The following is a 19,046-nucleotide window of genomic DNA, read 5'->3' as shown; positions in this document are numbered from 1 at the left end:
GGGATTAAGTGGGATTTTTTTGCACAATGCTTGTTGTTTTACTGGTTTTACTGGATCAATCCTGAAGTTAGATGACTTTTGAAGGATAAAAAAAAGTTTAAGAGATTTAAAAATAAACCATCATACAATGCCAACACTCTTGCAATTCTCCTACAGTGTCTGTTACATTTTACTACACTTAATAAACGGCAAATGCTTTAGATATAGTTAAACGCGTGGGCACATACACAATTGAGACTGATTAGTGCTATTGATTAATTATAAATTGAGGCTTCTAAACTGCAAATCACAGTTTCAGCTATGCTTCTGAGCCTTGACAGTACAGTATTATAACATTTTCAAGCTACCGACTTCAGGTCAGTAAGATTTGGGATGGGGCTACTACCTATTCTGTAACTAAGCAATGCTAATGAAAACTTTTCAATCAGGTCCAAACCCTTGTATTTAATATAATAGCAGTATATCTTGCAATGGTCTCAGAACAATATAGCGTAATTACAAAATTACATTTCACTATTAAGGAGATAACCAGCTGTTCACACAGTAACAAGTTGTTCTCCCTTTGAAATAAGAAACTGTTACAAGTTTCCCACTCTATCTTTCATGAACAGAGTTTGATCCTTTTTAGCAATATCCTTGGGCGTCTCCTTTAAACTCACATCAAAGCCAGCAAACCAGTTTCAAAGGAGGAAGAAACGCAGAGAAGAAATACTTAGATAACTATAAATTCCTACTACGGGAAAGATACTCCCTTTCACAACACTTAACAAGAAGGAGGGGGGAAAAAAAAGCAAAAAAAAAGCTCTTGTCCTTGAATTTGTAAAGATAAGCTGTAACCATCAGCCGAAGTTTACTCAGCTGTAAATGACGCGGGTCCGCAGCTGCAGAAATTATTTATTAAAAAAAAAAAAAGAAAAAAAAAGCTAAATCAACTAAATCGCAGAAGTAACTCTCAAGAGCGCTTTACAGCCAGCCGTGCTGTCGGTCACCCTCCACGGGGCCAGCTCCGCCGCAAGGGGAAGGGAAAGCGGAGCTCGCTAGCGCGCAGCACCGCAGCACCTCCGCGGCCGAAGCACCCCCGCCGCGCCCGCGTCACGGGGGGGGGGGGGGGGGGCGGCCGCCCGGGCCCGCCGCGCCGCGCGTCGCTAAGCAACGCGCACCGCGGCCTCTCGCGAGAGGCGCCGCACCGGGCCGGCGGGGCGCACCTCCCCCGCCGCGCACGGCAGGGGCGGGGCTTGAAGTCTCCGCCCCCTTTCCCCGCCCCCTCTGCCCGGCCCCGCCCAGCGGGACGGAGGCGAGGCGGAGCTCCCCGTGCTCCGCGGGGGCGCGCGTGGGAGCTGCCGCCGCGCCGCGGGCACGCGGCTGCCGCCACGGGGGGCGGGACGCGGGCAGGGCTGCTGCTGCCCGCTCTCACCTGAGCGCCAACGAGTTAACAGTTGCTTTTGACGCTCGCACAACAATAGCAGGAAACCAAAACGTTTTCATCAGGAAACAGAAATTCCCGAATTTAGCATATTACACATATGCATAACAGTAACTATACAAGAGGGGTGACCACTACCATAATACATAAAACCTGATATCCACACTTTATGGGGAAGTGCTGGAAACACACAAAAGTAATAATATTAGATGTGAACAATTAATTGAATTAAATTAATGGGGAGAAGTGCATCTGTTTTGAGCTGTTACAGGCAGAATCTTTTCTTTTTCTTCTCCTGTAGATATGACAACAGCAAATGACTACTGTGGTACCACACAGTCACCTTGTTTGAATTCCAAGCTATACGCCACTTAAATCATAAAAAATAGAGCCAAAGACTTCAGCAATCACTGGATTCAAAGTTGACGTTTGCCCTGCAAAACACATAGCATATTGTTATGCACATGAAGAAATCCCCTTAAGCCAGAGAAAATTGGTTTTGGACTATCAACATTAGATTTGCAAGAACACGCGGTGTGCCCAATAGCATTATGGCTGCCCAGAAAAGTCATGAATGCCACCAGCTAAAGTGGGTTTTGATTGAGGTGATGCTGCTGTGGAGACACGCTTCCTTCTGCACTGGAGAATACCCAGCAAAATTGGTGACTCCCCCCCCACCAAGCTGTGCTGCAAGCGGTGGCCCCGGCTGCTAGGCCAGGGCCTTGGCTGCTGTGCACGACCGCCCGCTGGTTGTGCCGAGGCGGAGGGTGCAAGCTGGAACGTACGGCTGCTCCGCGTCCGTGGAGCTTGCTGCTGCCGAGGCCACAAGCCACCTACCCATGGCGGCTCTAACCCACCCTGCCGTCATACACCGGCACCGTAAGGCACAGGGAAATGTGGGAGGGAGGGAGAGGGTCTCTTATTAGGAGAGGGAAAGGCAGCATTCAGGGCCTGGAAATAAATAGTCTAAGAAGTGATGCTTGCAGAAACTTCAAAGAAACAAAACTTTATACATCTGAGAAAATTAACGTTTTCCTCAAAAATTCAAAACTAATGCCAGCAGAGTGGATGAAATTTCACGCACATTTTCCTTCTCTTCAAGGGACTGTGAAACAAACACTTTGCATAGCAAGAGGAAAGCAGGCAGCCTTGATTACAACAAAATACCTCCAGCTGAAAGAAGTCCTCCTCACCTCCCCTCCAATAAAGAAGATAAACACAGTTAAAATGCGAAGAGATTAATTGTAGCTAGCATTAAAAAAGTAAACCTACAGAAAGTAAACCTTCAGACGTGCAGGTGCATTGGCGCTACATATCATTTTACTTTTAAGATTCTGTGAGCTGCTTAACCAGGCCTGCCTAAATGCCTTTAGGAGCAAGGCAGTTTTAGAYGATTTCTCTATTCACTCTTAATTCAAAGTACATCACCTTTTCTTCAGTCTCTGAGAACACTGACTTATTTACCCTTTTCCAGAGAAGAAAACAGAAAGGCTAGGGTTACTACTGAGCTTTTTTTTTTAAATAAAACACCTATAAGTGATCATTCATTATTAGGGACATATTGATGCCACACTCAAGCTGCAGGATGAACATAATGGAAAACTGTGTTAAAGACTGCTTGCTATCTGTTATCTAAGTACGCAAGCCTCTGATGTGCCTGCCGCTATTTTGCTTTCTACCAGTGACAGAGAACTCCCTCCCCCCAGCCCAAGCACAGGAGTACCACTGTAGATAACCACCATATTTTAAAATGCAACTTTGTTCAAAGCACAGAGCTAGACAAAGCCATGCCTCTGATGGAATCTACTATACAGAATAAGATGTGTTAAAAAGAAAAGGAGAAAACTTGATGAAGTGGGAGGAAACAACGCTGCGAATAGACCAGGGGAAATGCAGCTGAGACCAGCGTGGGGCCAAGGCAGTGCTAAGGCTCTGGCTATGCAGGACAGACAGCAGGAACGGGGCAAGCCAGGTGCCTCGGTCTCAGTGAGCAGCTGGGAAAAGACAGTCACAACCATGAATGACTGAGATGGCCACAGCCCCCTAGTGATATATTTCCACTTCACCCTCACATGCCAAGGAAGAACTAATGGCAAAATAGTCTAGTATAGAAACAGAGGTATAAAAATGTCTTATAAAAACTGCTGTTCCTAAGGACTGCCTGCACAGATGGTCCTACTGTTGCTTTAGTAGATGAGTGAAACTAGGACATTTCTATATGAAAACTATCTAGTCCTGATGGAGCAGGCAGAGAGGTGCAGAAAGGGTAACAGTGAGTCACACATGCTGTAGGCATCCCTCTGAAGGGAGATAGCCCCTGAGCCCAGCTATTGACCCTAGTTTTGTGGTATTAAAGTTACAAAGAGAGCCAGGCTGGAAAGAAACCAGAGGAAAAAGAACAGAGTTCCTAACCAAAAGGGGAACTTGTGCATCCAGAATGCCTTGCTGCAGCTGAGATTTAAAAAAAAAAAAAAAAAATACAACTGAGACGACTCCTGATTTCAAGTTTGAATTGCATTTAGTTCCTGAGCCAAATTTTATCCCAAAGTGATATATATCTAGAGTAATATCAAATCTTAATATTTTGATGAGGATAATGTTCCTGAACATTTTTTTTCTTCTATGTGATTGTTCTATTATGTAAGGTACCTAAAATTTTATGCTGCTAGCTAGAGTCCAATCAAAAGTTTTTACAATTTCAAATGGGCTGACTGTGCTGTTGACTTAAAAGAAAGATAAGACATACTGGGGGACTGGGGAACAGGGAGGGAGAAAGGGACAGATTTGGAATTACAAAGGAAATGGCAGAGAAGAATAGAGTACAGGCCAAGCTGGTAAAAGCCAGACAGCAAAGTGAATGCAAAATATAGACAAAATACTAATGGATAGCAAGAGGGAATTCTTGAGCAACATAGACATTAGCTAACTACACTTCATTTTGTGGCATCTGCATGCATATTATATCTTTGTTCTTTGTTCCTAGTGTCACTTACAAACAGTTTTAATAGAGTTGCTTCAGACTGAGCTGGCAGCTCCACAGTAGCATAGCCCAATGCAATGCTGGTTGCCACAGCCTATGCTGGCCCTTGCTGCACATCTCACTGCCTCTCCTGCCAGAGCCTTCCTCTGACCCAGCAGCAAGTCTGCCATGCTGACAGGCAACCAACTTGGCCAAGAAAAAAAAGGAGTGTTTTGCCACCATGCGCACCGAAGGGCTCGGCACCAGGTGAGATGCGCTCTGCAGCCTGCCCGAGGGCAAGGCAGGGATACCCAGCCGGGGCAGGGGCAGGCCACCGCAGTCGGATGGGGTTCGATGCTGGGGAACCGAGGAACCACAGCCTGCAGAGCACGAGTCTCTGCTGCAGTTCAGCAGTGAGGACTCTCTGCGCTGGATCAAAGCTGCTACAGCTACGTGATGCAAGATACTGATCCAGTATAAACTCATTCTGCTGTTCAAACCTATTAAAGACTTTTGAGAGATTATATTTATACTGGCAGTCTTACATGAGACCAGCATAAATCTGGTCTAAATTTTAACGTCTTCCCCCAATTTTGACTGAAATATCAAAAGTACAGGGTCTGATTACAACCTAATCTGTCCTRCTACAGGAACAGTGTGTAGATTTAGCTTCAAATGATTGTGAAACTGTGTCCTAACTTCCTTAAGTATGTGTTTGACTGCACTTCCCGATCACTAATCCTACAGTGCCACAGCTGGTTTAAGAGCTCCACTTCAGCCACTTACTTCTACTCCCCTGCTAATGGGTAGAGAACTGTTTTTGTGGCTGTATCTTATAGCAGATYGATAAAATTATCTGGATTAAAAAAAAAAAGGATCAGTTTGATAACACTTTAAAATGCCTTAATTATAGTATTTAGCAAATAAGCCTAGARGTTTCAAAACGATTCACATTTCTTTTCCTTTGAAGGGGTCAAGAGATAAAGATTGGAGGAAGGCTAGCTCAGAATATTTGATTTAAAATAATTGCAAGGACTCATTTTTATGAATGAAATTCTTTGTACAAAACCACAGCCTGCCATAATGCTGTTACACAAAGTATGTACACAGTAAATCTCTCAGCCTTTCAGAGCAAAGAATGATGCAGAATCTCTTGGATCTATGCACCTAATAAAATTACTCTCATTTGATTGTTAAAATAATTAAAAAATGTATTTAATATAAATTTTCCATTCCATACATGTTGAGGAAAGATGTCAAAACTGATCTAGGATATGAAACCCAAATACTAGTAGTCAGTAAACACAGAAGACCTAAGAATCAGGTTAGAGAAATATCTGCTCCTAATTGAATTTTCTATAAGTAAACGAGCATGGATACATTAGAATCATTCCAAAGTTAAAAGTCGCATGAGGATGTGGATTGGGTAATACCCTAAAATTCATGTTTCCTCCATTCAGTCTACTGTAACCATTTATGTTATGCCTCAGTTTTTCTATCCATAAAATACAGATTGTGATATTTGCTTGGTTCTAGCATTATGTGAAGTGTTAAAATGTTTGCACATTAAAAAAAAATTAATTCTATCAAGAATCGAGAGAGAAGAATCATTACAAAAACTAAGTTCTTGAAATGTAAAAAYCGTTCAAAATTGGTTCAAATCCTTATGAAAGAGTTAAAGAAATCATGGCTATACTTTTGAAAGGTCATTCCCTTTATTTCACTCCCCAATTAAAAACAGAGAATTCAGATTTCAAAAGTGAAGAGCATACTAGAATACCTTGGAGAAGTCAGCTTTGTAACACTTTCTTGTGTAGTTTATAGCTAAAAAGAAAATCTGAGGAAATGCGAGAAACAACACTGCAAGAATCTAAAGTAGGGGCAAGGTCCTTCATTACACCTCCTGTCTTCTTTTGGATCTTGGAGTTTTGCATTTTCAGTTCTTTTGCACACAACAGAAGTACTTTGTGAGGTATGGATGGATGGAAAGCAATTGTTCTGAGGACCCCTAGGGTTCCACGTTTCTTGGTACTTGAACCAGAGAAAGTCTAGCAAGACACAAGTTAGCTTACATTGCCTTTCAAAGTACATATGCCACAGGCTAAAATAACATTCCTTAAATCTGCATTTTGCTAGCACTCCAGTCCAAACACTTCTGAGAGCTTTAGAAAATGTAGTAAATGAATAACAAAATAAGAGCTACTACCCATGGAGAGAAGAGATATTTGAGATCCTAGTGAAAACAGGGAGGTGAGGAGTACTAGAATGATGCATGTAGAYGTATGCATATTAAAATAGACAGACTTGATCTAGAAAAGAGGTCACTAATACATGTTGTTTCTTGAAGAAAGAACTCAAAGTCCTCAGACAAACACACTCTTCTGAAAAATGGAATGATCAACTCCTAAACGAAAGGTTAGCTCTTTACAAAAAAAGCATCCTTTGACATTTTAGTTTATTTTTAACCTGGTTTCAAAAGAACCAACTTTCATACAATCATAGTATTTAAACATACAGGTATGCCCCTTCTCTAACATTGTGGGTTTTGGGAGGAGTTTTTTTTTGTTTGTTAAGTGCTTGACAAAACTCAAGCAAATCTGACAGAGGCAAGTCAGAACGTTTAATTTCCTGCGAATGCTGTGAAAAACAGGTAGCACAGAACAGAGACTGAGATGCCCCAACTGTATGAAAGGCTGCAGTATAAATTGGTGTATTACTACAATCTACACTGAAGCTCCCCCCCGCCTTCAAATGCCCCATCAGGAAGTGGGGAGAACTACCAGGTCTGCCTGTTCCCATGGGGCAGAATCCAGGATGGCAGGAAAAAAAAATAAAAAATAAAATGTTTCATTACTTCTACTGTTTACAGTTTTTAGTCTTTTAAAAGACTAAGTCATATGACAGTTCATTGAAAGACAGAGAATCAAAATTAATATTAGATTTGAAAATTCAGAATTTCTTTTGATCGACTAATACTAAAAATCTTGCCTTTATTAACCTCAAGCCATCAATATCAACACCATACTGAGAAGGTGAAATAATTGCTGGTTTTGTTGCACAAGAATTCTAAATGATTTGCTAAGTGCATATACCTACTTCAGACACTAATTATCTAAATGCAGCTGTAGTTGAGGTGGAACAGAATTGTATGCTAGCAACACTATAAAGAAATGTGAAATGTGTTTCTCCAAAAGCAACTTGGGAGAAATCCAGTCTGCAGGATCTCATTTTCTTTGATTTTGGCTAGAATACATGCAACAGTCACATTTTTACGAATATTTGCCATGGAAGTCATGGGCATAGCTTGCCAAGGTCCTCATTTACTTGCCTTCCAAAAGGTATCAACTCCAGAAGCACAGTATGTCCCAATAGCATGCTGATTTTTTTTTTCCATGAATCACTATTATTACATCCTGCAGAAGAAAAAAAAATATCTTGAAGAGTACCTTATTTTCTACTTACCTAGTTCAAAAATAATGAAGAAATGAAGACAGGACTTACTCTTATCCCTATTCTGACAGTTGACACAGAAATCTGGCTCAAGACTAATGACAGCTTGATGTAGAGCTCCTACAAGTAGGCTTGAAAATATGACTTAAATTAACAAAGGGAGATACTGCCTCTCTAGAGTCAATTCCATAACACATTTACAAGCTTCAGGGTGGAAAGGACATGAATACAATTATATTATCAGGAAAAGTAGATTTTCCTATGGGGAAAGAGGAGAGACAATATGGCTAACTAATAAGATTAAGGGTTGTTTTTTTTTGGTGGAAATTGTGTCTGATACCAGTGACTGTTGGAAATCTGGCAGTGGACAAGACTTAAAAAGGGTTAACTAGCCTGATTAAGTATAACTGTTCCTCTTTCTAAACAAAAGGACAGTGCTTTTCTTTGTGAAATACTGAGTTGAACCCTGCCCTCATCACAAGCCAGAACCATGTGAACCTGTACCTTCCCAGCTCAGCTAAACTTGGAGACACACTGTGGGGTCAGTAAACCTTATGAAGGAAATAARCCAGCTAGTTTTTACAACCTTGAAGGAAGACAAGACATGGGGACGAAAGGAGCCTGAAAATACAATATGCATATGAAGGAACTAACCAGACTTGAGAAAGAAATGAAATTTTAACATAGCAATCTTTTTAAGCATGATTTTTTCCCCCATATTTCAGTGTCAGGCACAGACTACCCTGTGAAGAAATTTATTTCCATTTCTCTGCAACACAAAGCCCACGCAGTTACATTTGTCAGTTCCTCACTAGCAACATTTGAGCCCACTGGACAGTTTTGAATGAATCTGGAAGAGGTCTTGAAGGTACTAAATTCCTTCACATTTCATGAAAATAAAGGATTAGGCAGATGAGAAGTGTTACTAGTTGTTCTATCCAGGGAAAGTTGCTCATTCTTATTTACACATCAGATTATCCATGCAGGAGCTAAACTATGAGACACAATGATAAAGTGAATCAGTCATCATTTTGCACTGCTCACAGAATTACTTCCTACTGACGTTATCCATCTTTATATAAATTGAAAATCCCATATTCCACTACAAGCAATATGACAGTACTTGCTAATTCAATAGTTAACTCAGTTGAGGCTCTCCTTTTTTTCCCTCCTCTAGTACAGCATTTCTGATGTTCGGAACACCAAAAGAATAACAAGCTGTCATGCTGTCATGCTATGAAGGTTCGATAGCAACGACTGAGACAGTAATATAATAATAATAAAAAAAGATGTTTATTTCCTCACACAAGTTCTTGGATTAGTAACATCCATTAAAATAATGCGATTACTAATTTAGGAAGGATAACACAAAACCATCAGTTACTAATTTAGAAAGGATAACCTGAAACCGTCGATTACTGCGTTATTAATTGGAAGCACTGCTTATCCCTGCTTGAAAGCTTTCTTGTTCACTCTCCTAGTGAGAGGGCTCTCAACCTCGAGGAGTTACCTTAACCCAGCGTCCCAGGAAAAGGGGAGGGGGGGGATACTCACGGTCCAGCTGGAGAGGATGGTCAGGTCACGTTCCCGTCCCTGCTCAAACTCTCCTAGCTCCCAAGTCTCTTTTTATACGGCTGGGGCTCTGGGCAAACACTGCTTTTGCTGACTTTTAGCAAGTTTCACAATCGCAGGACTGTCTGTTTGTCTGCTCGGGAGGACCCTGCTAGCGAGGCAAGACCACAACACCTCCGTATCGCTTCTCCCCTCCCCGGGGGTACGTGCGGATTCCAGGTGGCAGACTTCACTTCTCCAGTCTTGTTAACGCTGCCATTCCGCAGCCTTGCGCATATCAGTCCATGCGCATATCGGTTGGYAGACRACTTTAGTCCTGTTAAGTCCTCTGTTCARCAGCTTTGTGCACGTTAGCTCTTGTGCTATCAGTTCTTCTGCATATCARTTGACAAACTTCAGTCCTGTTAACTCTTCACTCGCCCGTCACAAGCAAAGCACACAAGCACTGTTACATATTGATGCTTGCATAGCTTAAGAGGTCATTTCATTTTGTTTTTCAGAAACATCCTAAGAAAGGTAGTTTGTTGACTCAGAAGAGTTAACATTATTTCTCTTAAGAGCATAACAGAACAGGGAAGACAACTTTTTATATGCAAATAGCTTATAATTTCTAGAAATTACTGTTCAGTAAACATAGCTTGCTTTTCTCACTTGAATCCAGTTTGGTTATACAGGTTTGAATTCATTATTTCTCAGAACTATCATAGAAAAAGAAAACAATTTTGGAGAGGTCTTCCTGAAAGTTTCCTATGTTGCAATAAAATAATTTAGCCTACCCATGAGCATAGGCATATTAAATACCTGTAAAGTGCAGAGTCTTTAAGAGAAAGCAAAGGCAAAAAATTCCATTAAAGTCATCACTATCGCTCCAAAACTGATTTACAAATACAGTTGTTCAAAAGGTAGAATAAAAAAATAGAAGTCAAAAGACTTCAGTCTGTGGTGGTCCGCAGGATTATTGAAAATGCCCTTGTTTTTACTATAAATACTCAAATGACACACGACAAGAAAATATCAAGCATTTGAGTATAGAAATCAGTAGCCCCTGAGTTATGCTGTACAAGCATTTTGGGCAATCAGTTATAACAGATGTGCAAGAAGTAACTTTCTTGAATGCTCAAGAAAAATGTTTATGCTATATTATAACATATGCTATATTATATGCTTTATGCTGTATTATAACAGTAAATTACACCTAAATGCATCAGGCACACACTGCCATTTCATAAAGTTACATTACACAAGGAATTAACACTGAATATCTAGGAAAGTACTTCCTAAATGCATTATTTTCAATTAAACTGTAGCTAACTAAAGAGCAAAGCACACTGCCTCATCAGAATAATATAGCCTTCACTATTTCTTAGTGGCATGGGATAATGTAACACTGGTATTTCAAAACCATTTTTTTTCCTCCCAGCAATCCAAATTTTAGGAAAATATAGCCAACCAAACAGAAAAGCATGCTACATATTCAGTTCTGTCTATAGATGACACTTGGTAGTTACAGCTACAGAAATCAAGCAATTAAATATTTGGAAGTTAAAGCTGTGCATTGCTAATGTAATTACATAGTCACATCATCTATTACCATACAAACTTCTCTTTGTTAGGAACAGACAATGAGAAGTGCTGACTTAATGAACTGGAGAATGGAACTAATTCAGTTTCTTCTTTTTTCAGCATGACACCTCAGCAAGACATCAGTCTTACATTACCACTCAAAGCCTAATCTAAAGAATTACTTATCTTATAGTATCCATGGAGGCACTATTGTACTTCCTCACAAACATTAATGCAACAATCTCCAGTTAGAAGATTCAATCAATACTGAGCACATACTGATATATTTGTTAAGCAATATAGCACTTTGTAGGATTTTATTTAACATGACTTCAGAATATAAGCTTTCACTGATCTGCATTATGAACTCCTAAAAGTCAGACCCTGGAGGTAACCTGGGCACATATAGAGACAGATCAACAACTAGTGAAAAATAAAGCTGAGTTCTTCACCATCTGTAAGGATTGTGCAAGAGGCAAATCTATTCAAGGGCGGCCTCATCAGTGAAACAATCCTTTCTCGTCTTGCCTCGTGCTTTATACATTTTCAGACTTCTCCAGCAAAGTCAGCAGCTTACAAACAATCTGTCGACAGACAGGTCGGATTCATTCCCTATTTTGTTTCTTTGAACAAGGCAGCAAGTTTTCATTGCGTATACTCCACAACTTCCATCATCTGTTCTTGACCCAAAGTTGTTGCTTCAAAGTGCATTTGATGCAAGTTTACAGTATTTTCACAGGTGAGATACTGAGGCTCCAGTACCCAGATTCAACACATTATGTATTTGACCAAAGCACCAAAGCTAGTGCCTCCCTGAGCTCTCTCCAAAGACTGGCAGCCAGACCCTCAGCTCTCTTGAATGGAGTTCTGCCTTACACAGTTCCATCAAGTGCCTAAGGATGAACAAGAATTCATCCTTCAGAAGTACTAATCCAGACACACAAAGGAGATGAAAACACTAAAGCTACATCTCTCAAAATTAGAACCCTATCTACTATATCATATTGCCTCCTGAAATTCCTAGCATCTTGGTTTTTGAATACTTGACTTTGCAACTTAAAAATATTAATATACTTTCAGATGCAGGAAGACCACAGTCATCAGCAGTTGGAGCACACTTATCCATTGTACAGGTCTTTACTGTATGAACACAGTAACTCATAGCAGCAGATGATTCTCTCCACTTCAGAATGAGAAGGGAGACACACTTTGCCAATTTCATTGATCAGAAGGGGACTGCACCACTCATCCCGCCGCCCCAAGCCTGGAATACAGTGTTGTCTAATAGCTACAGAACACTGCCCAGTCTTCCCCCTCTCACTTTTTTAGGCCTGCCAAAGTTTACCCTTGGCTTAGGTTAACTGTAAGTGCAAAAGTCTTTTTTAATCCTACTGCCATCAGTTATTCTAGCTCCCTTGTCATAGCACCTGTTTCTTCACCTGCAGTATGTATTCAAATAAGGCCACTGTAGTGTTCTCTTCATTGTGCATCTGTGGAATGGAAAAGGAAGAAGTCTCTTTACTGTCTGTTCCTGTTCTCTGTAAAACAACAGCCTTGGCTACCAGGCACAACCACAAGGGAAGTTCTGCTTGCTCTAGCAGCTCTAGACAGGAGCATACTCTGATCACACGGTCTCTAGAGGGAAGTTAGYCACCATTCTCTAATAAACCTGCAGTTGTCACTGCCATCAGAATGGTCCCCCTATCAAAGACTGTTTCAAACTATGGAAATACTTTAAGACATGTCAGAATCTATTTTTAAGTTTTCCTTTAAAAATGGATAATTCATTTCTGCTTTTTCACTCTGAGAACCACTAAAGTATTTTTAAGTTTTCCCTGAAACTGAGTGAGGTAATTTGAGACGATGGTAGACAGAAGGAAACATGGACCTAGCAACTCCACCTAACAGCAACCAGTATGGCAGGTGCTTCTCTAGCATGTACTTCCCAGTACAGCTGGGGCTGTATTTCTCCCAAGGAAAATTATGCTTGGCACCCTTCTTAACTTAAATTTTACAAGTAAAGAAAATCCTCACAATGCAAAAATGTGGGCAATCTTCAAACCACAAACACTGTTGGACAGCCCCCCCTTAATACAAGTCTGTATTAAATCTAAAATACTACCTAGCAAAATAATTGATTCTTTTTGTAAAGGGTCTTAGCAATACCTTTTACACTCTTAAAAACAGATTGTCCTTTCTCCTACTTCCAGGTCTGATCTTCATGCCAGATGGGACAACTACCCTCTTGCAAGAAAGCTGGCTGGCATCATTCTCTTGTATTTTAAAACTCAAATTTAAATTTAATTTTCAAATTCAAAAATAGTACATACTTCGGGTATCACCCAAAAGCTCTTCCCTTAACGCACTGCTAGCTATAGTTGAGACTGCCATTTAAAAACCTCAGAAGTCATTTGTTCATTGAGAAAAAGAGCAGGTAATAAACACAGATTTTATGTAATAAGGTCTTGGTAAGAGTCAACTCAATTTTAAACAGTTTTAAAATAAGGTCCCACAATGGGCTGCAAAAAATTTGTGCATTCCCCAAAATATTAACTTTCATGCAATGCATGGCATGTGAAACACAAATTACACTGAAATAAATACATGCTAAGGTGTCATTGAGGAAGTGGTTTCTGAAAGATTTTTCACTGCTTAGGCATAAACTCTCTTACCCACTGATGAGGAAAAAAAATTATGGACAACTAAATGTGCATCTTAAATATATTCTGTTGACACTGGACATCAAGAAAATAAATCATTCTGCATTTTAATATATCTTTATATATAAACAAAGAGTTTGTAAACTTTTGCACAATATCAATGTCTTTTATGGAACCATAACAACAACCAACCCGGGAAAAAAATTGCAAGCAAAAAATGAATCTTTGCTGAAGTCAAGCACGGAACAGAGAAAGTAGCTGAAACACAATCAGACTAAATCTATCAATATTAGGAATCCTGTTAACTGGAGTCATACAGCAGCATCAAATTGAACTACACCGTATTTCCCATTTATCATCCATTCAGGTTCAGAAGCCTGAATTTGTTCACCTTGTCCCGGTTTTAGGCCAACCTGAGTGTCAGATTTCAGTGTTCTCAAACTACAGAGAGGTGCAGGATGAAACTTGTTCAAGGCTTGATAAAATGGAACAGTATATTCCCATTTTCTATCTCCTGTTAATTTTCTATAGTTTAGATCACCTTTAAAAAGAAGCAGGTTTGACTTCTGTAAATCAGCATACAAATCAGGAGCAACCTTAGCCATACTAGAAAATTCATGTGGCAAAGTCCAAAACATGTGATCATGGTAAACCCAAACTCCCTTTTTCAAATTGCCCTCCCAATTTATCCCACATCTAGACATCCACATATGATTAGCTGACTGCAGTTGTTTAATAGTCCAGTTAAAATCATGCTTTGTGGTGTCTGACACATACCATGGAATACTTTTTCCATGGAAATGGATTTCATCAGCCAGCTTTGATGATAACAGGAAGTCAGCCAATACAAGATCAGTTACAAGTTCAAATCCAGCATTATCCAGGATTATGTCAACTCTAACAACAGATTTATCTGTAGTTCTTTTTTTGGCATTTATAAGTAGTGACCAAAGTTTTTCCATATCATTCACTAAGATGTAAGGTATCAGGTCTTCCAGGGATTGTAAAGCACTAGATTTCTGAGAGCTGTCTTCACCAGCTGAAAAAGAAAGGTCACACTTATTTCCCCACAGTGCCACCTAGAAAGAGGGGAAAAAAACAAAAACATTTTCTAAGCCTCATTGTAGTTACATTCTAAACTTTACATACGCTAAAGATTTTTTGTTTTTATTTTAGGGACATGAAGGCTCTGATTCCACATTTTCCTCCAAGCTTTAATAAAACTCAGCTTCTTGTACAGAAATCTCAATACAGGAAAGATCTCTTGAAACAAACAATGCTCTGTATTTGTGTAGATATCGGAAACATGCATCAGGAGTGACAAAGGTGGAAGATTCAGATTAACGTAAATACCCTGATCATAATATTAAAAAATATATATTCTGCAGACTGTAATTCCAGAAAGTCTCAGTGGGAATACAGAAAAAGCAATAATAAAAGCAGATTAAACTATGTCTTATGTGAAGCTGAGTAATAACTGATATTTTAAGTATAAATTCATGAAAAATAAAAATAGTTTAAATATATACCAATGAGGTCTTTATAAAGATTTATCAAATAGTTAGGTGTGAATTATTGCCAGCTAATGTATTCATTTATAATCCTATGATATTTCATATTCTACCCGAAGGCATTATTTTCAAGAGTAATGAAGTTATAAAAACCCTTTAAACCTCTTCTAACACAGATTGACTTCTAACTTTTTTCCAAAAAAGAACTCAAAATTCTGTAAAGCATCAGTAAAATGAATTATTTTAAAATGTTACAGTTAGACAAAGGCCATCTTGAACTTGACTTAAATGCTTTGGAGATACTGTTTTCAAGAGAGAGTAAGATGGGTTTTCAAACAGACAGTGAAGACTGGCAGCACAATGAAAACGTCAAACTTAAAATGAGCAACCAAAGCTTAAATATTTCCAGAGTAACAATACAGTACAGCTGTCAGGATTTCATAGCATTTTTATGAGCAGAAGAACTAGATTTCATTTCCATGTAAAGTTTAAAATCTCTATAACCTCAAGGTTTTTGTTTGTTTTCGTTGATTTTTAAGTTCTTGTGTTAAGTGTTACTGGTTTACCTGCAGTAGCTTAAAAAGTTCCCCCTGAAGCTGCTTTTCATCGAGATCCTTGATGTTCTTAAGAAGTTCCTGAAAGTAAGTGCATAAGGCAATAATGGCCTGTTGGGATTCGAAGAAATTTTGAGCCTTTCCTTCCTTAAATACGTCAAAGTTGTCAATAGGTGGGCTAAAAATAAAAGGGGAACAAGTATATTAACATACTTCCCACATTTTTATTGACAGCATATGAAATACCCATGAAAATGTAAGCTCGGAGCTCAGCTTTYATTATGCAGTATTAAGGATGCTAGCCTTTCCACTTCTAACTTGTTATAGTGGATTCTTACACAACTCCAGTAACAGTCTGACATCATACCTTACTGATACAAACAATAAACTGGACATCTTTATCTTATTAACAATATATTCTGAAAGTGACCAACTGTTTCAGTCACAGTGATTTTGGGGAACTGCACATACACTAGCAATTTTTGAACTCCATTCTTCATTAAAAAAAAATGGGGATTAAAACTATAACATACAAATGAACAAATGTAGTGAATAGCTGGCCCAATTTTAAGTGCATTTGCAGTTACAGAAGTATATTTTCCCTACCAAAGCCTCTTACAGTAGTTAACTAGGCTTTGAAAAATAACATGACAGAGAAGACAAAATAATTTAGTTCTTAAAATGGACAAGTTTATATGTTTTATATGTTACAAGAAACATATTTGCAGTTAGACCTTTTGACAAATGATTCAGTGAATCTCCATCTAAGCATATGCTTAAGAGCAGCTAAATGACAGAGAAACTTAGAGCTTACTAATGAAAAGCATCAGTTCAATTTCTCCATCTCACATTTTAAGTTTTTGCTGAAAGAGTTGAAATTACACAATATACAAGCTGAAACAAAGTCTCATTACTGTGTTTCCATCCCTGTAATCCTAAGGGGACAGCACTATGGATAAAGTTTTAACTGTTTTTTTGGCAGCAGTGGGGCCATAAACTGCTCATTCCTACCCCATTACATGGTACTGGCACMTCTCCACAGCCCCAGCACAACAAATTTTTCCTGCCAAGTTATTTTTAACCAGGATCAGCTCCGAAAGTTTGATGCAACATATGGCCTGAAAATACAGCTGTAACTAAGAAGATTGTGTAGAATGAACAACAGGCGCTGCTTAAGCCGGGTTACTGCCATCAGAAATGGCTCTCAAGAACGCTTCAGATTTTTAGCAGCAAAATGAGTTGAAAGGCCCAACAGATCAGTGGCTCTCCCATTTTGCATTTTAGGCTAATGTATTTATTAAGAGATAATTACCGACTCATAAACCTTTTAAAAATATTAAATAACTTTCAGATCTGAATATACATTGGTTTGCAAGGTATATAGAGACAAGATTTAGAGTTTTGGTATAGAGCAAGTCACAGAAACTGGAGCAGAAAAAAACCAAACAGATTTAAAATCTGCTGCACAGAAGACAGCAAAAGTACTAGTTTTGAATTTAAAGTAAGAAGCAAGAGAAAAGGAACATGGTAAACACTTAAGTTTTTTCTTTTATCTTACTCCTCAGCTATCTTCCTTTCTCCTAAAAGGAAAATGGAGAAGAACAGTGTTTTAGAAATTAACACATTGAGCTAGCAAATACTTACTTTTGTGCTAATGCTGAACAAATTCTTCGATACATATAACATTCTACATATAACCAAGGGGACTGAAACCAGCTTGGTTCTCCATTTCCATTTGACAGGTTTCGTTGATAGTCCAGGTACTGGTTCCACTCTGCAGCATCTGCCAGCTCATCTCCTAAAGGGGTCAATGGCTTGTCTGTTTGCAGTTCATTCCGTAATTTAGAGAGGAAAGATATAGCTCTCTTCTCTGCTTCAACACCATTCTGAAATAAGTAGACAACAAAAGTTCCTATTCTGAATATTCATTCCTATGGCACCATAGATCAACTTTTCAGAAGAGTAGTAAGTGATAAACTTTAACAGCCAAATACATGTCCTAGAACAATCAGATCTTGATTCCATCAAAAACCTTTTGTTAAGCCTCATTTTACACCTAACACATCTTAAAATGAGTCAAATACTGGGCTTCTTTTTAGACTGGACTTTTTGTTCTTTTTTCAAGAGCAACTTGAAACAGTGCCATCTTCAGAAGATGCTAAAGTATATTAGATACAGCTTACAGACACAAAGGAGAAACTGAGGCAGCTGGAGAACAGAAAGATCAGAAAAACATTAGACAGAAAGGAGAGTTAAGAAATGAAAGATAGCTACAAGAAAGAGATGACCAAAAGAGCAACAAAGAGATTAAGCAAGTTAAGTAATGACAATAGGAAGAAACTAGTAACAAAGAGAAGGGATCTCAAGGATTACAAAAAAACCTTAGTGTATAACATAAAGAGAGACCTTATTCTTACCTCACCATGTTCTTCAAAGAATTCATTTTTATGTCTATGCAGAGTATCAATAACTCTTGTGAGGATCTGAGGCAGTCTGTCTTTAATTGTAACATATGCAAAAGATCTAAAAAGGAATGATCAAAATTTTATTACTGAGAGCAAGCAATGAAACACCTTTTTTTTTTTGGATAAACACAAGCTCTGAAAAACAAGTTCAAGTGCCTTTAAAGCAATGGACACCAAAAATAAATCATGAATTGGTCAAGTTCTCCGGTCTACTCTTGGAGGAAAAGAAGAGCGTTTCACTCTCTAAAAAGACAGATTTCTAACTGGTTGGCCCAAGCAAAAGCACAAAAATTTCAATGAATTCCACACAAAAATGCCATCTCTAATTGCTCAGTTACCCAGAGAAAAAGTCAAAGAAATTTAAATTTAAAATCACAGAGAATGGTTTAAAGTTTAGGTATATCTTATATCACCAAATTGAACAACAAAAAATTTGTACCACTTACTCTTCAATATATACTTGATTTATTTTTGCCCTGGACGCTGCTTATTTTTGAGAAGGTCAATTAGCAAAGCATGATCAACCTTACAAAGAGCTTTAACCGAAATTAGAGAGAGAATGAATGTATTTGAAGATTTCTGTACCTAGCGTCGAAACCCAATTTCAAACACATAGAACTGAACAGTTACCCAGCACTGAGCAGCAAAGCCCCCCCCCCAAAAAAAAAAAAAAAAAAACACGAGGGAAAATATACTTAATATTCTTCCAAGACCTACTGCAGTCAGCAACGGTCAGGCACCACAGCGACAATAAGGTGCGGCGAGAAGAGGAAACGCCCGCTGGGCTCGGCGCGACCCGCGTCGGCGGCCCCGAGCACGGAGCCGGCAGCGCAGCGCCCCCGGCGGCCGGGCGCAGCCCCAGGCGCACAGCGCCGCCTCCCGGCGCCAC

The 19,046-nt window shown here is 39.2% G+C and overlaps 1 protein-coding gene across 1 annotated transcript in view; it reads right to left on the bottom strand.

Moving 5' to 3' along the window:
- Positions 1-13,709: 13,709 nt before the first annotated feature.
- ARMT1 (acidic residue methyltransferase 1) overlaps positions 13,710-19,046 on the bottom strand; it is a 7,423-nt gene continuing 2,086 nt past the window's right edge. The window contains exons 2-6 of the mRNA XM_026083911.1: positions 18,853-19,033; positions 18,110-18,215; positions 17,337-17,578; positions 15,705-15,870; positions 13,710-14,706 (exon numbers count right to left, since the gene is read on the bottom strand). Of these exons, the coding sequence (XP_025939696.1) occupies positions 13,939-14,706; positions 15,705-15,870; positions 17,337-17,578; positions 18,110-18,215; positions 18,853-19,033 (1,463 nt within the window). The 3' untranslated portion in view covers positions 13,710-13,938. The remainder of the gene's footprint in view (positions 14,707-15,704; positions 15,871-17,336; positions 17,579-18,109; positions 18,216-18,852; positions 19,034-19,046) is intronic.

This window comes from Apteryx rowi, unplaced genomic scaffold (genome assembly GCF_003343035.1).
Source record: "Apteryx rowi isolate R43461 unplaced genomic scaffold, aptRow1 scaffold_118, whole genome shotgun sequence".
Classification (NCBI taxonomy): domain Eukaryota; kingdom Metazoa; phylum Chordata; class Aves; order Apterygiformes; family Apterygidae; genus Apteryx; species Apteryx rowi.
Note: the sequence above shows the minus strand (reverse complement) of the source record. Positions and strands in the feature narration are given on the sequence as shown.